Genomic DNA, 23,204 nt, shown 5'->3' with positions numbered 1-23,204 from the left:
TACACCTTTTATAATGCCAAATTAACTGTGTGGCTTTTTAACCCTTAACCTGCCACTGAATACTGCATTATAAGTAAATTGCTCCAGCAGAGACAGAACATGGCTCCTAAATGTCAGAATCATAGAAATATCATAAAACCCTGAAGCTGGGACATAAATACCGGTATGGGATCCATTATATGGAAAACCATTATCCAGAAAGCTCAGAATTTCACTAAGGCTGTCTGCCATAGACCCCATTTTATTCCATTTTTAAAAATGATTGCCTTTTTCTCTGTAATAATAAAACAATACCTTGTACATGAGCCAAATTAGGATATGATTAATCCTTATTGGAAGCAAAACCAGCCTATGGGGCTTATTTAATGTTTACATGATTTTCTAGTAGACTTAAGGAACGAAGATCCAAATTACAGAAAAATATGTTATCCAGAAAACCCCAGGTCCGGAACATTCTGGATAACAGGTCCCATATCTGTATTTGGCTTAGGAGAAAAAAGTGCATTGGCCAACACTTCTGACCTGGGGTTTGAAATGGGGCTTGTTTTACTTCATATTTTCAACTTCTGACCTGTGACAGGACATTGGAGGTTTATAAAGTAACATGCTACAGTAAGAGAACTGAAGTGCCCATGAGACTGACTTATACTTTTGCTGGGAGTTTAACAGGTCAGTGATTAAAGGAGAAGGAAAGGTGCTAAATGTTAGGCACCGGCAAGTGATTGTATTGACTTACCTGAAACCCCGGGCCGGTGCTCCTATCAGCAGAAAACTGCACTGGCCCGGGATTATACCACGGAGCAATCCTCTTCCGTCTTCCTCATTCTTCACGCGGCTGCGCATGTGCAGTAGAACGAAAAGCTGAACTTTAACTAAAAACTCGGCTATTTTGTTCAACTGCGCATGCGTCTGCCACGGGAAATTTGAAGAAAGAAGAAGACGGAAATGGATCGCTCCTTGGTGCTCACTGGTATAACCCCGGGCTGGTGCAGTTTTCTGCTGATAGGAGCACTGGCCCGGGGTTTCAGGTAAGTCAAAACAATCACTTATGGGTACCTAACATTTGACACCCCAAGTGCATGAAGCCTTTCCTTCTCCTTTAATCTGTTCCTCCTTTGGAGTTATATAATAAATAGATCCAAATTTGCCCTGGTTCAAAAATCCATAGCAAACAATCAGCAGGAAGCATTTACTGCTCAATTTCTTATTGGTTGCTACGGGTTTTTGTACTTGGGCCAACTAAATGCTTTTTAGGTTTAACTCTTTACCACTGCATGCCAAGGAAGGTTAACTTACATACCTCCCAACATGTGAAAAATGTAGAGGGAAAAAAAAAATTAGCCCAATTTTTTGACCATGACCATTCAAGCACTTCTTTTTGCCGTGCAAAATTAAAAATTTGCAGTGTGATAACAGTTTAAGGAAGAGAATTACATTGCGAAATGAGACTTTTTATTCTTATTTGTGCTAATTGTTTTGCTCTTTGCGACTTTTATTACATTCCCCCATTAATGCTTAGCTTTGTTTGTGAAGATTACAACATTTCCTGAAGAGCTGCAGTCTTTACGTGAAAGTAGAATCTCTGGGCCCTTGGTTCTAGCCGACTTCCACACAAGATTTCTTAATCCACCACTAATGATTAGAACAGACTAAAATCAAACCTGATGGGTTGGTTAAATGAAACCTTCGTCCACTGCAAATTTCAGTGAGCACATTGCAAAAAGTCCCTCCCTAGCAAATGTATTTCTAGAATAAGAAGAGTTGATCATTAACTGGTGCGAAACACACAGAACTCTGGATCCCTTTAGTAACACCAACTTAGGGAAGGCAACCTTGAGACTTGGGACCATTAAAGACGCAATAGGCAAAAAGTTGTAGAGTGCAGCTGATCTGCAGCAGCACTCAGCTAAGTGTATTGCAGATTAATCGATCATTGAAGTTTGCCCTCTATTAACATCCATAATGCTTGCACCTTTCTCTGGCGAATGAACCTACAAGTGTGCCAAAAGACCTTAGAAATTTAATTTCTGACTAATCTCTTTTTTTCTAACGAATTACAAGTTTTTCGCATGTGTGGTACTCCCACACTTAAAAACAGCTGTATTGGCTAAGGCCAAAGCCCACCTGCACCCCAGAATATTTTGATTTTTTACTGGGAATCCACTTCCCAGAAAGTGCTCTATGTCAGTTTCTGTTGGAGTTTTCTAGTAATGTCAGTATAATTACATACTCCTATTGCAGTAACCTATAGCAGCCAGGAATCGGCTGAACTGAATCCAATTCCTTAAATTCATGTGACATTTTTAGCTGTGTACTGTGCGCCTGGTTCTCCTTAACCCATTGTAGGGCTAATTTGCATATATAAATTAGGATTTAGATCGGTTTGGTATTCAGGTGAATTTTTCAAAAAGGATTCAGGGTTTGGCTGAATCCCAAAATAGTGGACTTGGTGCATCCCTTTATTTATATGTCAAATATACTGTGTATTATTATTGTTTCTGGCTTCTCTAATAAATGTTCCTAATCATCATTTATAGATAATGTCACATTTCCCATCCAAACTAGGTTCACCTAGCACAATATTGCCCATTGATAGTCTTTAGGAACTTCCTTTTGTTCAGTTCAGAGTCCACATATATTTTTGGACTCAGAAATTTGGGCTTTCACTCCAACAAATGGAGAGTAGTGGGGTAAGGTTTTGCTATAGTCCTAAATGGTAAGTAAGATCCAAAACTGTATGCGATGTTGGCTGATATGATTAAGAGATACAACTAATGAAAGAACAGAATAGCAGCTCACTGCATATAAGGGGCATAATGTACCTCCTATCAGTGGTCGCCAGGCCCCCAACGAAAAATAAAAAAAAGTGGCCGGGTGCACACTGCAAACTTTCTCCCCCTCCCACACCACAGCTCCCAACCAGGTAGGAGAGGGTCTGAGGAGGGGAGATTTAGAGGAAGCAAACCCCATAGTCCAGGATCTACTTCCTCCATAGTTAAGCCAATGCCTCCTAATGAAGAATATAGCTATATTAGAAGTGACAGGAGTGAGGAGGAAGCAAGGAGTTTCATGACCATATAGGCACAAGGTAACAGGCTGAACTCTTTATACAGTTCATGGAACTCTAATGTAACTTCTAATACCATCATAATTTAAAGTACAGGCTACATTATAGTATACAACTTTCAATAAGTCATTTGATACAAGTGACATCAGTAATTATACCTAGCAACATCACTATGCACTGTTTACAGGTTATTCATAGCTTTTTTTGCATTTTAGTGCTACAACTTTAATAAAATGAATAATGCACACATTATAAAGAACCAGCTTCAGCTTAGCGCCAGCATCACAAAGAGAAAAAGGTCAAACCAGGTCTTTTGTTTAAATATATTGCAAAATTCAGATTGAGATAGGCAATCACATTGTATTCTGGCTCACTTTCATCATTTTGTTCTTAATATATTTTCACAAAGAGATTTGTAGAAGTACATATTGAGCCTCCTCCTACTGCTGGTATTTAAGCAATTGCCAGCCTTGGCTGCTTACAGTTAACACACAATTTTTCCAAATGTAATATTTCACTCACTGCATGCATTTAAAAGTATATCATTAAATATACATATAGAAATACATTCTACCTCTCTTTCTGGGTTACATTGTAAAGGCGGCATTGCCACAGCTAAAAGTTATTTTCATATTTAAGCAATCAGGATTTAGGGGTTTTAGTTTATAAGCCACAGGAGTTTTTTAAAAAAAAAAAACAGCAGGAAATCCATTATATTTATTATTGTCACAGGGACCCAAATGTAGACAGCAGGATTAAGGATGAAGGGCTTGGGCAGGGCTAACACCAAAGATCTCACGAGTTGAACTTTGCTTTGTAGACTTATTTCAACACGTTGGATTGCTTGCAGTTTTAATTTAGAGACTGAACATTACTAGCAGTGTTGACTGCATATTTCAGGCTGTGAAATAAAAAGACAATCAGTTCCATATACAGAATGACAGCATAGGCCATTTAATTTAATTGGTAAATGGCATTTTAATAGTGGCAAGATAAATAAGAAAGCATAAGAAACAAGTTGCTTCCTTAGCCATAGACTCTAAAACAATTAGAACTCTTAGAAAGTATTAAACTCTTAAAAGTATTAGAACTCTTTAATTTAGCCAATTGACAACTGACGATCCAAACCTTTTAAAAGCGTCCTTAAAAAAAACCCTGCCCTCTTGTAGTAGGATTACCAGAAAATTAAGGAGCACATAGAGAAAAAACAGCTGAAAGGGCTTCACTGATATAATCTAAACATGCATTTATTAGATCTATCAATTAATTTTATCTCATCAGGTAAGCCTAGTTTGTCAGGACTACAACAGACAGTGCTGGCAGCTTTTTTATTTTTTCCCCCCAAAAATAAGAATTTGTTAGAAACAGGCCCTTGGGTGCCTATATATATATATATATATATATATATATATATATATATATATATATATATATATATATATATATATATATATATATATTTATATATAACAAACAAGGGAAAGTTATGCTCACCACTAATTTATAAAATCATATATTGCAATATATTTAAGCTGGCCAACTACGACAAAGTCATCCCATATCTGGCCAGTCCTATATTGCAATATATGGACAAACAATCGCTGTTTTGTTTAAAGGGTAAGGCATTTTTCAGTAGCAGTATGCACAAAATGTCTCTGTCTTAAATATATTGATAATGGGTTGAGTGCAGAGGAATCTTGTATTTGTCTATATGTATTTTGTGGTCACACCCTCATTGCACCCCCGCCTAATGGTTTTAAAAAATAGTGGTGAGCACAACTTTCCCTTGTTTGTTATAGTTTATACAGGAGCAGTGACCAGCTCCATGTTGTAGCTCCCACCCTTCCAGCTATAGTCAGGTGATCCTACTGGTGTCTAATAAAAGGGCAGCCAAGTTTGGGAGTTTTACTTTGAAAGCAGCTAGTAAGTTGCAGGTAGAACTTAGTCTCTTTGTAAAATATATAATTAAGCAATTGAATTCTTAATGAATCAGATGAAAATTGAGCATAGGACTGGCCAGATATGGGATGACTTTGACATAGTTGGCCAGCTTAAATATATTGCAATATATGGACAAACAATCCCTGTTTTGTTTAAAGGGTAAGGTATTTTTCAGTAGCAGTATGCACAAAATGTCTCTGTCTTAAATATATTGATAATGGGTTGAGTGCAGAGGACCTCTTGTAGTTGTCTATATATATATATATATATATATATATATATATATATATAACAGATATTTTTTCCACCATAATACTTAAATTGATAAAGCATTTTAATGTATATGATGTTAATGAAACATTTTAACAAATCTTTAGTATATAACTGAATATTAAAAAATTACAGTACCACAGCTTTATTAAAAAAAAAACCTTACAAAAACATCTGGCTGTAAGCAGTGGAAATGTTTTTTATAGGCATATTTGCTGCTGCTGTTGGATGCAGTTGGTGTCAACTTATATTAAATAAATTGAAAAGGCTGGAAGAGTTTTTAATGCTTCCAATTATTCTCTTTTATACTTTCCGGATTAGCCACTAACACCTTTATTGGAAGGCCAGATAGTACGTTTATTAATATTTATTGAAATGCATTTTATCTTCTCTGCTTTCATTACACTAAACTGAGAACAGAAACAAAAGTTAAAGTATATACATAACTTCCATTAGAGTTAAGGGACATTCCAGCAACAGTCTATAATAATATATTATATGTCCAATATATGCCTGAGAGGTATGGAACACTCTGTAAAGCCTGTTCAGTACTCAGGGAGGTTAGGAAACATGTCCAAAAGCTGATCACCAGTCTACAATTAAAGGTCCAGTTCCACAGATAGTTTACATAAAAAAACAGGTTAATAAGAAGACACTGCAGTAAGACTTCAGTAAGCAAGGCTCTCCCCCAAGGTGACCCCAATTATTAGACCACTGGTAACCTGGGCCCCCTGGATGGTGGACTCTACCAACCACCAAAATGGAGCCCAATAGAAAATAAAAAAAAGGAACAACCCACAAGCAAAGCCGTGCTCCTGATCCACCCCAGCCATGCACCAGTTATGACAAAACTCCACCTCTGACCTACCCAAATAATGCGCACCCTGATAAAACCTACTTCTTTTCCAAAATGATGTCAGAATTGTATGTGAGTGTGTATAATGAACTGAGGCATTGATCCTCAGTTGTGGTATCCTATAACCCAGGATCTTATATACCATAATCCAAATAGAATTCCATTTCATTTTTTATTTGATTTAAGGAACTCCGCACGAGTGTCCACAGAAAAATTTCCAGAGGGGAGTAAACTCATCAATCAAAAACAACCTATTTAACTAGGTGTACAATTAAAACATTTAAAAAAAAAATATTGGCATATACTGTATAACATAAAACAACTTAAGCAGCACAGTGGCTAAATAGGTAGCATGTCTGTCTTGCAGTGCTTGGGTTCTTACTCTTACGTTCAATTCTGGCTTGTGCTCTCTCTGCAAGTAGAGTTTGACCGGATGGTCTGAGGATCACAGCGGCCCCTGCCCCCCAGTCACTACCCCCTCCAGGCTCCCACCCCTGCCACAACCCCCTCTGGGACCCCTTGCCCTAAAAGCAACCCCCTCCAGGCCCCTGCCCCAGCAGCAGCCCGCTCTCTAGGACCCTTGCATTAACCTGTCCTGTAGTTGTGCCCACAATCAGGGCTTGAGGGGAAATCAGAGGATGACGTGGGTCCATCCAGGCAGTAGATCGGCATGGGTCTGGGTCAGTGGAGCCCACGAAGGCCAGGGCCCACTGGGCTTTTAGCCGGTGTCCCTCCGGCTCAGTCTGATCCTGGATAGATATAAAATCCCAGCAAGTCCCAAAATCGGGAGTAACGCTATTTCCTCTTTCCTTATAACATTTGATGTTCTGTAGCACAACCCAGACAGATCATATTTATAAAAAGAATCCATTATTCTTGACATAATTGTGGAGGGTCTCAGACAAGAAACTGCAGAGATCTTGGCACTACAACAATTACATAGAACAATTCATATAAAGGGTAGTTATGGTAATTATGGTAAGCCGGGATGAAAAAAGGACTTGATAAAAGCCAGTTCAATTTTCCTATTCCCTGAATGCGAATGTCCTTCCAGCTTAGTAATATACCACATACAATCTCTTGATACTCTTGAAACAGTGTCATGCTTTCCTTAGTCCAGTTCTAAGAACACTAACTTCTAAGAACACTCAGACCCCTTCTGTCTCTTTACTGCCCTGTCTCCCACTCTAAACTCTGCAATGTTGTCTTCTCTTGTATTACTTTCTTTACACCCATAATTTGCTGCACCCAATGCAACCCTGCATAAAATAACCGTATGTAACTTTGTTAATGATCTCCAGATTGCCAAGTCCAAAGGGTACTTCTCTGTTGACAACTACTGGATTTACCCTCTGTTTGATACTTTTAGCCATTCCAGTCTAATGCAAATTTTCAGTTCCCTTGATATTCACAATCTAGCCCTATCTGTCATTTATACTAAGAACTCTTCTACAGTTCAGATTGTAGTTGTGTGTCAATGTTCTGTACAAATTCTACAAAATATTTTTAACAGCTGAAGATTATGAAAGTGGTACTTTTTGTTCTTTCCTTGTAACATTTGATATGTGGTGTAGAACAATCTAGACTTTATATAAATTGGTTATAAAACCCCTTGCTGACCTCTCATATCCTTTATTATATAAGTCAGAGAATATATTATTCTTGAAATTATTGTAGGGAGGTCTCTGACTAGAAGAATTCTTGGCAATGGAACAATTACCTATCATTCATATACAGGGTAGTGCTACTCATGGAGTAACTAAAGCCTTAACTGTTTGTAACAATTAGGTGCAGATTCTGAAAGATAACAGTATGACAGCTGAGATAAAAAATTAATAAAACAAGTTGTGTAAGTCTTCATCAGTTCCCCAAAAAAGTTGTCAGTTTTCCCTATTCTCTGAAAGCTCAAGTCCTTCAATGCTCAATGACCACAGAAACTTCCAAATATGACCTCTCCCACTGATTTATTTACAACCTCGGCAGGTCTGAGATGCCGGATTTTTGGATTTGGACTTTTAGTATTGGTAGAGAGAGAAACTGAGTATCACCATTTTTGTAAAGTAGTATTCCCATAAGTATCTCTACTGAATTCTAGCCAATTTACACGGCCATGGCTTTGACTATGAAGTATTTTAAAGCAATAGTTCAGTGTAAAAATAAAAATTGGGTAAATAGATAGGCTATGCAAAATAAAAAATGTTTCTAATATAGTTCATTAGCCAAAAATGTAATGTATAAAGGCTAGAGTGACTGAATGTGTAACATAATAGCCAGAACACTACTTCCTGCATTGCAGCTCTCTTGGTTTTCACTGATTGGTTACCAGGCACTAACCAAACTGTTGTTTTTGAATCTCAGCTGCATGCTAAGGATCAATTGCAAACTCACTGAACAGTTATGTCCCTGACTAACTCAGAGTTAGAGAGCTCTACAAATACAATCTATTTACCCTGTTTTTATTTATACACTGAACTGTTCCTGTACAATGAACTGTTTTTGGGGGGGGGAGGGAGGTTTTAAAAAACTGAAACAGTATTAAGTAGAAGTTTCCTTACATTTGTGTATCATTTTGTGTATTTGCGCTTGTATTTATTTTTTTATAATAAATGCCAATATATGGTGTTGCACATAAACATTATAAAATGTTGTACGATAATAACTATAATAAATCTATAATAATAACTATTTAGCAATAGAATCAACCCATTCAATGACTGGTTATATATGTATTTGTTATTATAAATAAATTATTAATAATTATTGTTTGTTTCTTTAATTCCAGACTGAAGTCAGAATGTCCCTGGGAGGTGGAACATTAGTGTTTTTAATGGCAGCAATGGGTTCGGTATCTGGAGGAGGTCCAGCAGGTGGTGGTTATTACCAAATGAAATATGTAAATCCAATGGTCAAGGGACCTCTTGGCCCTCCATTCAGAGAAGGCAAAGGACAGTATTTAGGTAAGGAAAAACCCACATTAGAGATTACATTTTCTGTGATAGTTCACATCAGGTTAAATGGACAGTTCAGTGTAAAAATAAAAATTGGGTAAATGGATAGGCTGTGCAAAATAAAAAAATGTTTCTAATAAAGTTAGTTAGCAAAAAATGTAATGTATAAAGGCTGGAGTGACTGGATGTCTAACATAACTTAACAGAACACAACATTATGTTTTCAGCTCTGAGTTAGTCATCGACTTGAAGGGGGGCCACATGGGACATAACTGTTCAGTGAGTTTACAATTGATCTTTAGCATGCAGCTCAGATTCAAAAGCATCAGCTATGACCCCTGTGGCCCCCCTCAAGTCTCTGATTGGTTACTGCCTGGTAACCAATCAGTGGAAACCAAGAGGGCTGATGCCTATTATGTTAGACATCCAGTAACTCCAGCCTTTATAGATTACATTTTTTGGCTAACTAACTATATTGAATTTTTTTTTTATTTTATTATCCAGTTTTTATGTTTATACTGAATATTCCTTTAAAGATTAATTATGGCCATGGAGATCAGAAAATAATGCTCATTCAATTTCTTGTCAAATGCTGTTTTTTCTATTCCTGCAGGAAACATAATCTTGTTATTATTCATCTGTTGAGAAAGAACATCATGCTCTTAATTTGTTTCCTCGTGTAATTCGTTATCATTGCCAAATAATGAACCTTTCTATAGCCATATCAGTTTCATTAATTAATACATACAAAAATTATTTTGAGTAAATCATAACCATATGGTTCTTTACTTTTAACTTTTTGTTAGCTGTGTTATTCCGGGGCGTTTTTCTTCTGGTACTGTGGTGATAACTTTCTTTTTATCAGTAAATATAATTGCTTTCAGGAAGACTCAGAGGCCCTAATTTAAAGGATATAAAACTTGTGGCCTATCAGTAGTTATGCTCCTAACATCATCACCCAATTATTTGGTGGCTGTGGATTCTGGCATTTCTATTCCATATGGGCTGGAAGGCAGTAGGTTTGTCTAATAATGCTGTTGAGAAGAAATAACCAGAACTAGCCCCTAAGCACTTATTGCTTTGATATCACAAGGTGCATCAGAAACAAATTGTCCCAGTTTTCATTTGTTTTTAAATTAAATGGCATGGCGGGATAATAGGAGCTACCTAAGCTAAGTGTCTAGATCAGTGATCCCCAACCAGTAGCACGTGAGCAACATGTTGCTCTCCAACCCCTTGGATGTTGCTCCCAGTGGCCTCAAAGCAGGTGCTTATTTTTGAATTCCAGGCTTGGAGGCAAGTTTTGGTTTCAGAAAAACCAGGTGTACTGCCAAACAGTGCCTCAATGTAGGTTGCCAATCCACATACGGAATACCAAATGGCCAATCACAGCACTTATTTGGCACCTCAAGAACATTTCTCATGCTAGTGTTGCTCCCCAACCCCTTTTACATCTGAATGTTGCTCACGGGTTCAAAAGGTTGGGGATCCCTGGTCTAGATAAAGCTCACTATATTTTGCTATAGGTCTAGGTACTGTCTCTGATATGCAGAGCAATACAATAGGTAGAGAGTACATAATTTGTCATTATTAATCCATGGAAGGTTCCATAAAATCCCATCCTCACCTTTGCTGTGTCCCTCTCCTAAATTATAGTGATGAGCAAATCTTTCCTGTTTCATAAGACTGCAAAAAACGCATTAAAGTCAATAGGCGTCAATTTTTTTTTACTTTCGTCAATTTTTCTCACTCCAAATGCATTAAAGTCAATGGCCATTTTTTCTTGTGGCGACTTTTTTGCCTTAGATACTTTTTTGTCCAAATGCATGGAAGTCAATGGGCGTTTTTTTTGTTATGGCGACTTTTTGACTCAATGAAAAAATTGTCTTGGCGACTTTTTTGTTGCATCGAAATTTTTAGGGCCCGATTTTTGCTGCAGTTTTGTAAACAAATCTGCAGATCGTGAAGTGTGAAATTTCGCTATGAATTCATGCCTGGCAGAATATTCTAATCACAACTACATTCCCCTCTGCCGATACTCTTCCCTTTGTTCCCTTCTGCTCTTTCCCATTTCTTCCTCTCTATTAACTTTCTTCTGTTCCCTTTCATATCCCACCCTCAATCTGTCATCTTTGCACCCTTCTTTTCCTTTCCTGCTATTGCTCCTCCCCTTATGTTCCTAATTTATTTATCCAGCTACTAGTGATGTTTGGGTCGAAAAAATGTCACCTTCTTCCAACCTGTACCAGGGCCATCTGGCCAAGATGTCATACTTAATATACCTGTGCCTAATCACATTCTAAAGCCCCCAACGTGGGTGGGGCAGACACAAGAATATAAAAGAACAACAACAGGCAGTAGAGGAAGAAGTGCATGCTGAGGTCACAAGCAGGGAGGGCTGACCTGCAAATGCGCAGCAACCCATAGGCTATATTGGATCTGGCAGCATACAAGAGGAATGGGAGAGTAAGGGAGAGAATTGTGTTCCTTCACTTTCTGATTTCAGATAGCATTGTTTAGAAGTATGGCCCTATAACCAGTGCTTAGTGATGTCATCAGTTATAATCAGTGCATAGTGATGAAACACTTGTGCATTATAATAGATAATGCACCCACTGTTGTAAAATAGAGGATATAAGAAGTAACCTCTGTGTTCCATGCCCTTGTTCTTTTATATAGTCACGGATCCCTTAAAGCAGTATTCAAGAACTACTCTCATTTGTACAGTAGCTGCATTGTATTCTCATTTTCTCTTTCATACTTACTTTCCTACTTATCATAAGATTTTCTCTTTCATACTTATTCTCCTATTTATTGTTGCATTGTCATCACATTAAGTATTTGGACCAAGGAGGGAACAATATGGCTTCCTATTTTGCTATGTTGCATCTTCCTTTACTTGAGTCTACAATCACATCTGTAGTTAATTCTTTCATGAAGCTTAAGAAAAAATGTAAAATGCATTAGCAAAGGTGTGGTCCAGCAGGCTTGGAAAATGATGGCTCAGCTACATCTCCTACTCCTCCAGATTAAGTAAATAGCATGAGAATTATGAGTTTTTAAAATACATTGTTTTAAATCTCATTCACACCTGTGTACAGTATGCCAATATGATCCAACTAGTTGGACTTTACTCAGTCTGTATACCCCTTATGGAGTCCAAGTTTTCATAGCCAACAATATCATGGCCAATGTGTAAAACATTGAACATTTAGCCAAACAATACTAAAAGCAATGATAGCTTATATTGAAACCAATATTTCTGGAGTGGGTATGTGTAGTAGTACTAACTGAACTGATTTTTTTTCAAGCAATGACTGTAGCCAAATTTGTGCAACAGCAACTGTGTTTTTTTTATAGTAAACGACTCCCACGGAGTGCTATATTGTTGACAATAGTTGTGTATATATAAATATATATATATATATATATATATATATATATAACTTGATTTTAGTCAAACTAACAAACAGTTATCAATACGTTAATGGTAGCTTAGCTATAATACTGCCTAGCGATGAGCGAAATTCGTCCCGGCAAGAAAATTCAGGAAGTGCATTGAAGTCAATGGGAGTTATACACGCACCTATTTTGCCCAAATGCATTAAAGTAAATGGGCGTCCGAATAATTTTGACAATTTTATGCATGCGACTATTCTGATGTGCGCCCAGATTTTTTAGACACAGCATAATTATTGGCAGCAGTTTACCGGCAGCGAAACATGGAAATTCGTGCCTGCCGAATTTACTTGCCCATCACTAATACTGCCATGTGTAAGCAGACTCTGTTCCTGCTGGGGGGTTCAGAAGGTAGAAGCCATAAGGAATTCACATTTAATCCTGCCTCTAGGTGCTAGAGCGCAATACATTGCTTCTGAGAGACTAAGGGGCAAATTCACTAAGAATCGAAGTTTCGCCAGGCGCAACTTCGCCGCTCTTTGCCGCACTTCGCCCCACTTCGCCAGGCGAATTTTCGCCAGCACTTCGCAAATTCACTAAAATCCGAAGTTGCGCACAGGGGTAGCGTAAGTTTGCGAAGTTGCGCTAGCGTTGATTCGCTATATAAAGCGAAGTTGCGCTAGCGAAGGCTAATTTGCATACGGCGTGAAATTCAAATTTCAATGGAGGAACACGTATCAGCACTACAAATGCCTAGAAAACCTTCAAATCTGCAAATAAAAATTTTATTTTGCCCTACACATGTGCCCACTGTCTAGGTAAGTTGCCATGAGTCAGGAAATGTAGGGGGGAGGAAGGGGAGCCCCACAAAATTTTCAATCTTTTTCAGCCTATCAGCCATCATGTAGAAAACACGCCAGCGTTTTTTGGGACTTAGAAAAAATTTAGACTTTTTTTGAAACAATCCCTATCTACTCTATTGCGCTTCGCCAGGTCTGAGGTGGCGAAGGAAGTCTAGCGTAAAAGGTAGCGTTCGCTACACTGCGCAAGTTAGTGAGTTGCGTAGTTTCGTCGCTAGCGAAGATTCGCCTGGCGTAAGGTTGCGAAGTAACACTAGCGAAACTACGCCAGCGTTCGTTAGTGAATTTGCGCAGTAGCGAAAATGCCAAACGCTAGCGAATTAACGCTAGCGTTTCGGCGCTTCGCGCGTTAGTGAATTTGCCCCTAAGGGCATTGCACTCTAACACCATCTACAGGCAGGATTTAGCATTAAAAACTGACACGTTACAACTTGTGAAATCCTGATGCTTTCATCTATTTGGAGGGTCCTGTTAGAGGAAGCTGACCCCCTTGCAGGGGGGCCCAGGAGTGTAGGGGGCACAGGAAAGCACCAATTAATGAGCAATCCCACTATATCTTGGTAGATGATGTTAATTTACCAATCTTTTGGGGCCCTAAATTGAATTTACTACGTAACATCTAGTTATGCCACTGCACTCACTCAAAAACATTTTCAGAATATGTTCATATGTTTCTGAAAATGTAGGTTCCAAAATGACCACCTTAATTTGGGTCCAGTAACTTTGATGAACACAGTGAGCACTGCATCTCTTTCTGAAATACAAATTCCATTAGGAATACTGCAATTTTATATTATTGGCAAGAAAAGCTGGAATATTACAGGATTTCTTCCACGTTCCTGAAGCCCACAGATAACTGTATCCTAACCTGCGATGCTTTTATCACCTTGGGATAAACTCTCGCAAGACACAAAGGCACGTGGAAGACAAAATGAATATTTAAGAGATTATAATTCTTGAGGAATAAAGAAAGCAAAGGAAATTCCAGTTTTTCAGGCATCTGGTAAATGCTACTAATCTTCAAATAATGGAGGGGAGTGGAATCTGAAAAATGAGAAAAACAACATTGAGAATTGCTACTCAAATTACAGAGTTTATATTATGTTACATTCCCAATGTGAGCTGTCTGCCCATATGCTTCCCAAGCTGGGAAGTGTGGCTTATGGCTGTGTCAAAGTCAAGCACTCTATGGGAATGCATCCTAAATCATATTATATTTAGCAATTACAGCCAAATCCTTCACATATGTGAATATGTGGAGCGATGCTTGTTTGGAAAAAAACATTTTTTTTTGCAAACTGAAAACTTGGGGAGAAAGCTGCATCTTATATTTCCTTAAAAGGATAATGCGCCTAATATATGTCCCACATTCAGTATAAATTTCTGTATAAATATAACTGGTAGATTTACCTTTTATGCCACTACAGGTCAATTTTGATGGCACTTCTCAAAGTTACTTAACTATGGCCCTAACTCCCACTTTCTACAACTTTCTACTTTTATAAATTGAATGTACATAAATAACAAAGTAACAATCTACCCAGACAATTATAATAATAATAATTATTAAATTACAGGAGGAATAGCCTGCCCCCTAGTGAAGATGTGCCCACAGATTCAGGCCTAAATCCCAATTAAAGGGAGCTCAACTTGGAGAAATGTGCACTCATATATGGGAGGAAAATTAAGATTATATAAGTAGTGATTAGCTTCCATGTTTGGAGGTAAAGGTGATTGTCTTTACTTTTTGACATGTCTTACAGTGGTCATAGACAATAAGATTTTTAAAAGATCTTTTCATTATCATAAGACCAAGTTTATCTTGAAATGACTATTTGATTGTACAATTGGTCCATCAAATAAAAAAAACATTTCAAGCAATATTGTATAGTGGGAGGTAGGAAAATTGATGTTAGCGGCCTGCTTGGACCTGCAAACAATCGGACAATGGATACATTTTTACTGTGAACGATGAAAATGCTCTAAACCGTCAATTTTCTTACTGTTGAAGGGAAAGTCGTTAGATGCACAATCGTTCGGTGCCCAGTAACCGCACAATAATTTGACAGATTTGTCGGATCGCACAAAAATTGGTCATTAGGGAGAGAAAAAGCTTAACATCTATTAGTCAATTTTTTTTGTTGTAATGTGAGAAGCAAATTATGTCATGTGACCTCTTAGTGAATTAAAGAGGTGGTTCACCTTTAGATTAACTTTAAGTATGTTATAGAATGTCCTATTCCTAGCAGCCTTGCAATTGCTCTTCATTATTTATTTTTTTTATAGTTTTTGAATTATTTGCCTTCTTCTGCTACATCTTTCCAGCTTTCAAACGGGGGTCACTGGCTCCAGCAGCCACTATTGTTCTGTGACATTTTATTATTAAAGGGGAACTCCGGCTTCCAAACCAAAGTTTGATAAAGAGGCCCACATAACACAGAAACCCCTAATATATCCATGAATAAATGACATTTTCTAAGCTGAAATCCAGCTGTTTAACGGTTCTTTTCTTTCTGCATGTTTTAAAATCCTGGCAGGGAAGGAGGGAGTAAAACGCTGATGTTACAAATTGTAACAACTTCTCCACAGCTTACAGACAACATGCAGGTACTACATACCCCACAATGCATTGCACTATTATGTTCTTTTTCTTATTGAAATCACATGTGCAGAGAATTGTGGGGTTTGGAGGATGCATGCTAAGGACAGATGGCTGTTGATACAAAGTAACAGTAGTCAGCCAGCTCAGCAAAGTAGTCAGAGAGATCAGCAGAAGAGCAAGGGGGCTAGGCTTAGGGAACTGTCAAAAACCATTAAATTTAATCATGAAAAGTCTGGATATATTTTAAATGATGTATATTGCAAAGTTGTTTGAAATTATATTTACTTTACAAAAACCTTGTTATGTTTTTGTGGGGTTCCCCTTTAAGTACTGTTAATTTGTATTACTTATCTTTCTATTCATATCCTCTCCTATTCATATTTTAGTCAATTATTCAAACCACTGCCTTGTTGCTAAGGTAGGCTCCTGCGATCAGATCAGGTGCTGAGATTCCAAACTGGAGAGCTGCCAAACAAAAATCTAAATAACTGAAAAACACACACACAAATACCAACCCCTGCAAATCGTCTCAGAGTATCAATGCCTATGTCATACTAAAAGTTAATTTAAAGGTAAACAACCCTTGAATATAAACATCCATTTTATCATGCTTTATGACAAGCATTCACTTTACCAATGGGTAAACCCAATGACTAGTAGCAAATGAAGTGATGTTTACAAAACCCAGAGCCTAATCTGTGGCACACCCCCAAAAGAATTAAAGAAAACAACAACCCTAGCAAAATGTAATATATGTCAAATCCTAAAGCACTACTCTCCCACATTTCCCAAACATAATGGGTATGCACACGAGCCATCAAATATTGTTGCTAACTATGGTCCACATGCAGGATATTTCCCCCAACACATATGTGCAGGACATGCCCTGCTCACTGTTATTGCTGAAGTAAAATACAAAAACCTACAGACAATTGCAGTGGCACTATGCATTTTTGACCACTTGGGATATCAGGCACAATGAATCTATTAAAATGGAGGATATCTCTATAGAGCAGTGCCAACTGGCAGTCTGCAGGTCTATGTTCTGAGGGGTTGCTAGCCACAGGGATGCAGGAAGCATATGGGTCTAAGTGATGGGTGATATCTCTGCAGTGAGCATTAACCAATGTGGGTATAGTCTTTAAAGTTCTTGAGATAATATGGGTGCAGTTTAAAGTATGTGTGATTTATAAGTGGTCAATATTGGCTTGCATTATTACCTCTCCACCATGTAGGCAGGGTAGGACAGCAGCCTGGGACCCACCGGTCAGTGGCGTAACTACCGGGGGAGCAGGGGATGCGGTTGGGCCAGGGCCCGCAGCCCCTCAGGGCCCCCGGCAGCTTGCGCGCCACTGATTCTGGGTGGATTCCGGGCGCACGGAGGGGGGGGGCGGCTGCGCGTCCCGCGCCAGGGCCCGCCGCCCTCAAGTTACGTTGCTTCCATCAGTGCTGCAAAATGAACGGCCCTCCTGGCAGTCCCCAAGGTCCCCTTCTGACTTCCAAACATCTGCCCCTGCTGATCGAATGCGGGAATGTGTCACGTGGGTGTACACAAATTACGCACGAGTGAAAGATGCATTGTGCAGCAGCTTCTCTTCATGGGCCAACCAGGGGAGCAGGTCTGGTCTGGCGGGGGCCAATGAGGGCTGGGGCCCACCAGGTTTTTCCCCGATGTCCCACTGGCCCAGTCCAACCCTGCATGTAGGCCCTAAAAATTCTGACTTTGGTACCACAGAAGTTGGACAGTACTGCTATAGAGCATTTAAACAAAATGTGAAACTATAATGACCAAATAATTCATGGATATTCTCATTTAGAAAAAATTGGTATGGATAGGTATCTGTAAATGACAAACACCTTTACTTCTCTCACTTCTCTCAGCTGCATCCACTGCCATGATGGTCATAGATAATAATCTCACTTATTTTCGATAGCTGCATTTTTTTCATATTTAAATAGCAGGACAAAATAAAAATAAATATCTTAAAATGTATTGGATATTGGATGCATGTAGTTTAACTTTGCTTAAAATGTATTGGATATTGGATCCAGCAAATTAATTTTGCTTTGTCTCTCTACAGATAGACCACCCATCTCTCCAGACCTCAAGGGAGAGCCAGGACCAGCAGGGAAACCTGGTCCAAGAGGACCACAAGGACCACCAGGGCAACCAGGAAAGCCAGGGGTGGGAAAGCCTGGATTACAAGGACAACCAGGTCCTGTTGGTGCTCCTGGCCTTTCTGGCATAGGTAAACCAGGATTGTCAGGAATGCCTGGCAAAATAGGCCCCAAAGGACTACCTGGCAGCAAAGGAGAGCCTGGAATACATGGAGAACAAGGGCCTAGAGGAATGCCTGGACCTCCAGGTATTCCTGGGCCATCTGGCATTGCTTCTAATGGAAAACCAGGTGTTCAAGGAGCACCAGGGCAACCTGGTATAAAAGGTGAGCCTGGACCCAAGGGTGAGTCAGGACCACATGGTGAAAAAGGCATCAAAGGTGAAGCAGGCATTGGAAAAGCTGGAATACCAGGACCACGAGGAGCTGGGGGGCCACCTGGACCAATGGGACCACCTGGGCAACCCGGGAATGGAAAACCAGGACTTGTTGGGTTACCTGGAGCCCCAGGAGAAAAGGGAGTTGTTGGTCCCCCTGGGGGTCCAGGTATAGCAGGCCTCCCTGGGCCACAGGGGCCCCCAGGAAAATCAGGGGTGGATGGTGTTGGAAAACCTGGTTTAGATGGATTACCAGGTTTGCCAGGGCATTTAGGTCCAAAGGGTGAACCAGGGATAAGGGGTTTGCCAGGGTTGCCGGGGCCACCAGGTTATGGTAAACCAGGTCTTCCGGGTTTAAAGGGCGATCGTGGCCCCTCTGGAATTCCAGGAGGAATAGGTGAAAAAGGAGAGCCAGGTTTATTTGGGGAACCTGGTACTCAGGGGCCACAAGGTATAGCAGGTCCTCCAGGACTTCCTGGGTCAATGGGATTACCTGGTAAAAATGGTCTTCCTGGTTTAAAAGGTGATATAGGACCAAGTGGGCCACCAGGACCAGCAGGAGTTCCAGGAAATCAGGGCCTCAATGGGTTACCAGGTAAGGCTGGCTTTCCAGGTGAAAGAGGGCTTCCTGGCTTACTGGGGCACCAAGGTCCAACAGGGCCTAAAGGGGAAGCTGGGCAAATAGGGCTCCCAGGTATCCCAGGAAATGCAGGTGGTTTAGGATCAAAGGGTGAATCAGGAATGCCAGGGCAACCAGGTCCCCGAGGTACAGCAGGAATTCCCGGATTACAAGGGTCAGCTGGTCCTATTGGTCCCCAGGGACTTCCAGGATTAAAGGGAGAACCCGGTGTTCCTGGAGCTCCTGGCAATGGAATCAATGGTCAGCCAGGTCCCGCTGGGCCCAATGGACCACCTGGAGTTCCAGGTCCATCTGGGTTAAATGGGCCACCAGGGCTACCAGGGCCACCTGGCCCACCAGGACCACCTGGGGTTTATGGCAATGGTGAAATTGCAGGCCTCCACTTGCCAGATGGTGTTAAAGGTACATCTTTGGGGCAGGAAAAGCCCCAGTTTGGCTCTCCTGATGGGTCTATTAAAACATCTCCCGCATTCACTGCTATCTTATCTACACCATTCCCACCTTCTGGCTTACCCATTAAATTTGATAGGACTTTATACAATGGACATAATGCTTACAACACAGCCACAGGAATATTTACTTGTTCGTTGCCAGGAATCTATTACTTTGCTTACCATGTTCATGTCAAAGGCACCAACATCTGGGTTGCTTTGTACAAGAACAATGTACCTGCTACATACACCTATGATGAATATAAAAAAGGATACATGGACCAAGCTTCTGGAAGTGCAGTTCTGGAACTTAAAGAAAATGACAAAGTGTGGATCCAGATGCCATCAGACCAAGCCAATGGATTGTATTCAACAGAATATATTCACTCTTCTTTTTCTGGATTCCTCCTTTGTCCCACATAATGAGCATGAGCTTAGTCTCTTGCTTTAGCCATAAACAATCTAAAAATATCTTACAAGATAAAGATCAGCATATACTTATATATCCACTGGGAGGGAAAAAGCACAAAGAAGACAAAAATGGTTGCTTTTTTCCTGCTGAGAAATTAGGTGTGGAAGAATCTTTTTCTCAGCACAGTTTGCAAAATAAGTCATGAGACCATTTAATGACACTTAACAAAGCTGCAAGCTGCATGGCTGTCGTGCAAGACAATATTCTTGAGTTTGGAACCTTAAGTGAATCTTGAAGTTCCAGTTTGGATTTTAACGTTTTTTTAATGTTTTCTTTTTGTAATTTATCTTTTTATGCTATGTTGTTTTGCTTTAGTTTTTTTTAAACACTGCTCTGACACCCAAGTAAATGTGGAAATTAGAATTCTTATGGTATCTACCCTGTCAATATCTCTGCCAATCTATATGTTTTTAGTTTCCTATTGAAACCTACTCTAAAGAATTGTTAATGGTATAGATATAAAACAATTGTAACCATGTATACCATGTAACAATTGTTGGGATCCCTTAGGCCATCTAATTATTTCATTAAGCCATGAAAATAGTAAAGATTGGCCTACTTTTTTGTATTTCTTTTACAGTCCTTTTATTATTATTAATAGTATATGGGAGAGAAATGATTATCCCACCTTGGCTACTCTTCTTAATCAAAACTCTCTGCCGTGGCACAAGAAGCCAAAATAAATGTTTACCGTAAAAAATGTATTGATATTATGCAATGTTTTATCTCTAAATTGAAAGTGTAGAAAAGATACACTATTCTTCTGGTTTTTTATATTATTTTCTTTTCAATTTAAGCACAATACAGAACATAGTAGCATCCGGGTTCACAGGAGACATGTAACAGATATTGTTGATAAGCTTATATATCATAAATTAAATAAGAATGGTAAGCATGTGATAGGTGTATCCCAGCTGATTTCTATACTGGGTCCCAGGTCATTTGCGGTAAGAAGAGTTCTTCATAATTCTCATCATTATCCATAGTATTGATGCCTCAGGCAAAAAGTGTTGTCTTTATTTTTGCAAATTTATATCAATATCTTTATATTATTGACTCATTTAATGTACATTCGTTATGATATTGAAAGAAAATACTACAGATGCAGAAAAGTGTATCAGTGAACCCAGATCAATCCAGACGTTACAGTGCTTTAGTATAGTAATGCAATAATTAGTTTCTATCCATCCATCTATCATTCAACTAAGAGACTTAAAGGAGAAGGAAAGCTACCAAGGCAGTTTATTGCCAATAGCCACAACAGTGAAAGCTAGAATGCCATGTATATTCTTTAGAATGCTTTTCCATACCTGAGGATAGCAGCTGCAATATTAGCTTGCTGTGACATCACTTCTTGCCTGAGTCTCTCCCTGCTCACTCATAGCTCTGAGCTCAGATTACAGCAGGGAAGGGGGAGAGGAGCATACTGAGCATGCTCAAGCCCAAGCCCTGGAGGTTTAAGCTGAAAACAGGAAGTCTGATTCAGAAGCCCATATGTACACAAAAGAAGGAAAGTAATGTGGTGTTTCTTTTGACAAAGGACTCTGAGCAGCATTACTTTAATAATTGTATAATTAATAATTTAATAGTGTATTCATATAGACCTTTCTGATGAAGCTTACTTAGTTTTAACCTTTCCTTCTCCATTAAGTAGGATTCTAGAGCTGCCTCACCTACCTAAGAGAACGGGTAGTGGTTTCACAATTTGAAATTCTGCAGCATGCTGTCTGCTACATGGTACGTGGAATCAAAATTTTAAAAATGTAGGAATTTCATTGTTTAGGACATATGTAAAATACTTAATGACATCAAGAAGTCCTTAAGTAAGGAGAAAAAAAATCTCAATGCTGGAGGTAGCATTTGTTCATCTGACCAAAGGAGCACTAACTGATATTGCACAGAAAAGGGACCGAGCTTACAATGTATTAAAAGATTTTTCACATCCACTTGACATTAAAACATATAGCCAAACCAAAACAGTTATGTGAATTATGGGCAAGTTAGACTAATTTTATATGAAGTCTCCAGACATAAATATGTGAAACAATTTTGGATTTAGTAGACAATCAGTGGGGTGGATTACTCAATATTTCCATGAATACAACACAATATTACTTACCCAAATTATGCACTGAGCTTGGTCTGTTGTTTGTGGTACTTCATTTAGGTTATTGCTTTGATAGGCATGGTTCTTTAGAAATTGAAAGAATCCTCTGGGAAAACCTCAGGTCCTTAGCATCTTGGATGATAGATCCCATACTATACAATTTCCTAGGGTTCCTGGAGAAAGTTCTGGCCTTGGAGATGACTTTTAGAGTTTTAGCACATTAAGGGGCCCATTCATTAAGTTCGAGTGAAGGAATAGAAGAAAAAATACTTTGAAATTCAAAGTGTTTTTTGGCTACTTCGACCATCGAATGGGCTACTTCGACCTTCGACTACGACTTTGACTTCGAATCGAAGGATTCGAACTAAAAATCGTTCGACTATTCGACTATTCGACCATTCTATAGTCGAAGTACTGTCTCTTTAAGAAAAAACTTCGACCCCCTAGTTCGCCACCTAAAAGCTACCGAAGTCAATGTTAGCCTATGGGGAAGGTCCTCATAGGCTTGGCTATCTTTTTTTGGTCGAAGGATAATCCTTCGAATCGTTCGATTCGAAGGATTTAATCAAACTATTTGCGCAAAATCGATATTCTAAGTCGAAGGATTTTAATTCCCCAGTCGAATATCGAGGGTTAATTAAGTCTCGATATTCAACCCTTGATACATTTGCCCCTTGGTCTTATGGATAAGAATACAGAAGATACTATATATATATATAAAAAGGAGGAAACCTAGAATATTATGTCATGTATTATTAAACATCTTAATATCTGTTTCTCCATGTGTTCATACGATATCATTATCTGAAATACATATGTATCAAGGCAATGTTTGCTGAATTAGATACTGGGTAGAATAAGGTTTCTATTTACTGTAGAATGTCTTTTTCTTAAAATACTGTTCCATATTGACTTGTATTCTGTGATTTTGCAGTGGTGCTATGCCTTACCTAACAATGATACACTACATATTCACACAACATTATCCTCTGACTGCAAGTTTAAGGATGCTATTTCTAAGTGGTCCTGATAACGTCAACCATTGCTTAGATTGATTATGTTTTGTGGTCAGATTAGCCTGAACAAAAGCAATAACAAGGTGGACCATCTGAAACGT

General features: G+C 39.0%; 1 protein-coding gene across 1 annotated transcript in view; it reads left to right on the top strand.

Annotated features, from left to right (window-relative positions):
• col8a2.S (collagen, type VIII, alpha 2 S homeolog) overlaps positions 1-21,340 on the top strand; it is a 69,187-nt gene extending 47,847 nt beyond the window's left edge. The window contains exons 3-4 of the mRNA XM_018249496.2: positions 8,917-9,091; positions 18,025-21,340. Of these exons, the coding sequence (XP_018104985.1) occupies positions 8,929-9,091; positions 18,025-19,931 (2,070 nt within the window). The 5' untranslated portion in view covers positions 8,917-8,928 and the 3' untranslated portion in view covers positions 19,932-21,340. The remainder of the gene's footprint in view (positions 1-8,916; positions 9,092-18,024) is intronic.
• Positions 21,341-23,204: the final 1,864 nt, after the last annotated feature.

Source organism: Xenopus laevis, chromosome 2S, assembly GCF_017654675.1.
Source record: "Xenopus laevis strain J_2021 chromosome 2S, Xenopus_laevis_v10.1, whole genome shotgun sequence".
NCBI lineage: Eukaryota > Metazoa > Chordata > Amphibia > Anura > Pipidae > Xenopus > Xenopus laevis.
Note: the sequence above shows the minus strand (reverse complement) of the source record. Positions and strands in the feature narration are given on the sequence as shown.